The 3,653-nt window shown below is 53.8% G+C and overlaps 1 protein-coding gene across 2 annotated transcripts; it reads left to right on the top strand.

Moving 5' to 3' along the window:
- The first annotated feature begins 306 nt into the window (after positions 1-306).
- SPATA2L (spermatogenesis associated 2 like) lies at positions 307-3,192 on the top strand. Of its 2 annotated transcripts, none has more exons than XM_077288463.1 (3): positions 307-334; positions 1,692-1,995; positions 2,127-3,192. In XM_077288463.1, the coding sequence occupies exons 2-3, from the start codon at positions 1,693-1,695 to the stop codon at positions 3,027-3,029; spliced, it is 1,206 nt and encodes a 401-aa protein (XP_077144578.1). In that variant the 5' UTR covers positions 307-334; position 1,692; the 3' UTR covers positions 3,030-3,192. The 2 variants fall into 2 exon arrangements, with proteins under 2 accessions (XP_077144578.1, XP_077144577.1); XM_077288462.1 differs by having other exon boundaries at positions 323-487.
- Positions 3,193-3,653: the final 461 nt, after the last annotated feature.

Raw genomic sequence — 3,653 nt, 5'->3', positions numbered from 1 at the left:
ATTTGTTGAAGAATTCCAGAGTTATGACCACATATTATTAATGTGTGCGGTGCCTCGGCTGTGTACAGTATTTCCGTACAGTCGCTCTCTGCTCCCCCCCGCTCCCCCGCCCGCACCGCACCGCACCGGCCTCTCGCACTCACAGACTCCGCTGCTTCCTCTTTTTCCTCACGGTTCAGTGACCCGCAGACCTCGTGCTGAAAGAAAAAGCTGTCCACCAATTAACACACAGATATGAAATAATCCACCAATCAGCGAAGCGCTCATTACGTCAGTCAGCCGACGATGTCCTATAAGGAGGACGCACCCCGGAAGTAAGATTGGCGATTAGCAGGTGAGGAAGACGCGGCCGCGGTGGGCTGCACGGTCACTAGGGGACGCTCTTCTCGCCATGTCTCAGTCTGTGTGTCGGAGCAGTAGAGACTTTCACTTCTGTTAATACGAGCGCAGTCACGGGAAGTCGGTATTTGAAGGGGTCATTCGTCAGGTGAGAGCGTTTAGGGGCACCTAGTGGTGAGAGGTGGAAATGACATGCTTGTAGGTCTAAAAACCCTCTAAACTCTGTTAAACGTTCCCTGATTGACAGCCGTCAGGGTGCGCGGGGGAGGAAGACTGATCAGGCTGCACTCTAGATGGAAGAATGAGGGTGCGCGGGGGAGGGAGATGGATCAGGGTGCACTCTAGATGAAGGATGAGGGTGCGCGGGGGAGGGAGATGGATCAGGGTGCACTCTAGATGGAAGGATGAGGGTGCGCGGGGGAGGGAGATGGATCAGGGTACACTCTTCATGGAAGGATCAGGGTGCGCGGGGGAGGAAGACTGATCAGGTTGCACTCTAGTTGGAAGAATGAGGGTGCGTGGGTGAGGGAGATGGATCAGGGTGCACTCTAGATGGAAGGATGAGGGTGCGCGGGGGAGGGAGATGGATCAGGGTGCACTCTAGATGAAGGATGAGGGTGCGCGGGGGAAGGAGATGGATCAGGGTGCACTCTAGATGGAAGGATGAGGGTGCGCGGATGAGGGAGATGGATCAGGGTACACTCTTCATGGAAGGATCAGGGTGCGCGGGGGAGGGAGAAGGATCAAGGTGCACTCTAGATGGAAGGATCAGGGTGTACTCTTCATGGAAAAATCAGGGTGTGGGGGGGAGGGATGTCAGGTAGTGTGGGGAAAGGAGGCGTCAGGGTGCACGGGGGAGGGAGGTGTCAGGGTGCGCAGGGGAGGGATGTCAGGTAGTGCGGGGGAGGGAGGCGTCAGGGTGCGCAGGGGAGGGATGTCAGGTAGTGCGGGGGAGGGAGGCATCAGGGTGCACGGGAGAGGGATGTCAGGTAGTGCGGGGGAGGGAGGCGTCAGGGTGCGCGGGGGCGGGATGTCAGGTAGTGCTGGTGAAGTCGATGGGGGAGACATCAGGGTATGTTGAGGCGAAGTGTAGGTGCACAGGGGAGGGAAGCAGCAGATTGCGCAGAGACGGGAGGCGTCAGGGTGCGCAGGGGAGGGAGGTGACCGTCAGCAGGGGCGTGGAGGTGTCCCAGGGCAGTTGATAGGGTGTAGACTTGGATTTGGGTCCAGTCTTCAGGACACCTATAGCACAGACGTGGTGTACCAAGGCCTCTGCAGCAGAGGGAGGTGACGCTGTAACAGATGTTCACATAGCGGTGCAGCATTACTGGACGTCTTCGCTCTCCCCCCAGAATGAGTGCAGACTCGCTCCTGGCTCAGTATACCAGCTGGCTGCTCGGCGCCTCCTCTGCTGGATCGCTTACTCCATGCACAGATAACCAGATCATGGATTTGGTGAGGCAGCGGATTCTGGAGGAGCCGGACCTGCACAATAATCTCCAGAATGACGCCTTCCCCTTGATCGACTGCGGACTCCAGGACGGAGCTGACCTGCTCCTCGCACTACAGCATCTGGCTTTGGCCTTCCAGGCCCTGGAGCAGGCGGCGCTCCATCTTTACTGTACTCCATGGCGGAGAGAATTTCATACTATAAAGGTGAGGAGCCGCCACGTGCTGCACTCTGGGGTGTAATGGTGCCGCCTCCTCCGTCCTAGTACCTGTCCATCACGTTTCTATGTGCTTTCTTGTAATGGCTCATTACTTTCCTCCTCTCTCCCACCCACCAGACCTACTCTGGACATTACGTGCACACCCTAGATGCCGCCCTACCCCCGGATGCCATAATCCGAGCCCTCAGAAGATTAAACTACGAGCCAGAAGAAGACGGCACCTCCCTGAAGATACATGTCCTACCGGCACCACAGACTCTGGCTGCGGCTGCTCTCGGCTTCCTGGCGGCTCAGATGGAGTGTCACATCTTATCTGACCTGGTGTCTTGCTCCGGATCTAATCTGGTATGTGGTGCTGACCTGATCCAAGAAAGAAGGAGCTGGCGGGGTGAAGATGCCTGCATGGAAAGACTGCAAAAACTGGTGTTAGAACAGAGACCGGTCCTCACTTCTGCAGATCGCGTCTTGGGAGCTTCCAACGGTGACGTTTTCTACCAACCTCAGTTTTGTGACTACTGCCATGAGCCCTTTGCTCAGCATGTAAATGGGTCCTGTCGGATGGTTGTTGACCATCAGGAGGATGAGCGATGCCACACCCAAGTACCTCACGTGGACTTCATCATGCACGACTGTGTATTTGTAGAAAACTCTTTAGAGCATTGCTGCGCGGAGTGCAACATGTTCCATGGCTCGTTGTGTTCCATGATGAAAGTGTGCAGAGACAAGAGACACCGGGTATCCCTGATGACAGCATCCGAAAAAGTCCAAGCGGTGATGGAGGAGCAGAGGAGGCAATACCAGCTCCACTGCTGCCTGCAGCCGGGACAGCTGCCCCATTACCGCTGCACGTACTGCCGCCAGCTTCATTACATCAAGTGCAAGGAGGTGGAGCAGTGCCGCAGCCACGGCCACAGCGCCAGCATGATTATGCTGGAGAAAGACCAGCGGCTATGGCTTCAGCGCAGCTCCATGGACCTCGCATTACTTTGTAGGAATATCCCAGCAAGTCATTGCGGGTAAGAGCCATGTCTGTCCAAAGGCGCAGAATAATACCATAGTCAGATCACATTGCCTACGCCGGGGGCACTACAGGAAAAAATGAGGGGAGGCGGCGCAAGGCCCTCTACAGGTCACTGCGTGCTGTGTGATGCCTCTCATCGCCTCTGTAATCGAAAAAGTCTGTGGACCCCCGATTCATCATTGCTGTTTTTCTGGAAAAATTAAAAAAAAAAAAAAATTCTTTTCACTTACCATATATACTCGAGTATAAGCCGAGACCCCTAATTTTGCCACAAAAAACTGGGAAAACGTAATTACTCAAGTATAAGCCTAGGGTGGAAAATGCAGCAGCTACCAGCAAATGTCAAAAATAAAAATAGATACCAATAAAAGTTAAATTAATTGAGACATCAGTAGTGTGTTTTTGAATATCCATATTGAATCAGGAGCCCCATATAATGCTCCATACAGTTCATGATGGGCCCCATAAGATGCTCCATACAAAATACACCCCATATAATGCTCCATAAAGTTTATGATGGGCCCCATAAGATGCTCCATATTAAAATATGCCCTGTATAATGCTGCACAGATGCTGATTATGGCCCCATAACATGCTCCATAGAGATATTTGCCCCATATAAT

This window comes from Ranitomeya variabilis, chromosome 2, assembly GCF_051348905.1.
Source record: "Ranitomeya variabilis isolate aRanVar5 chromosome 2, aRanVar5.hap1, whole genome shotgun sequence".
NCBI lineage: Eukaryota > Metazoa > Chordata > Amphibia > Anura > Dendrobatidae > Ranitomeya > Ranitomeya variabilis.
This window is presented reverse-complemented; position numbering and strand designations above follow the sequence as displayed.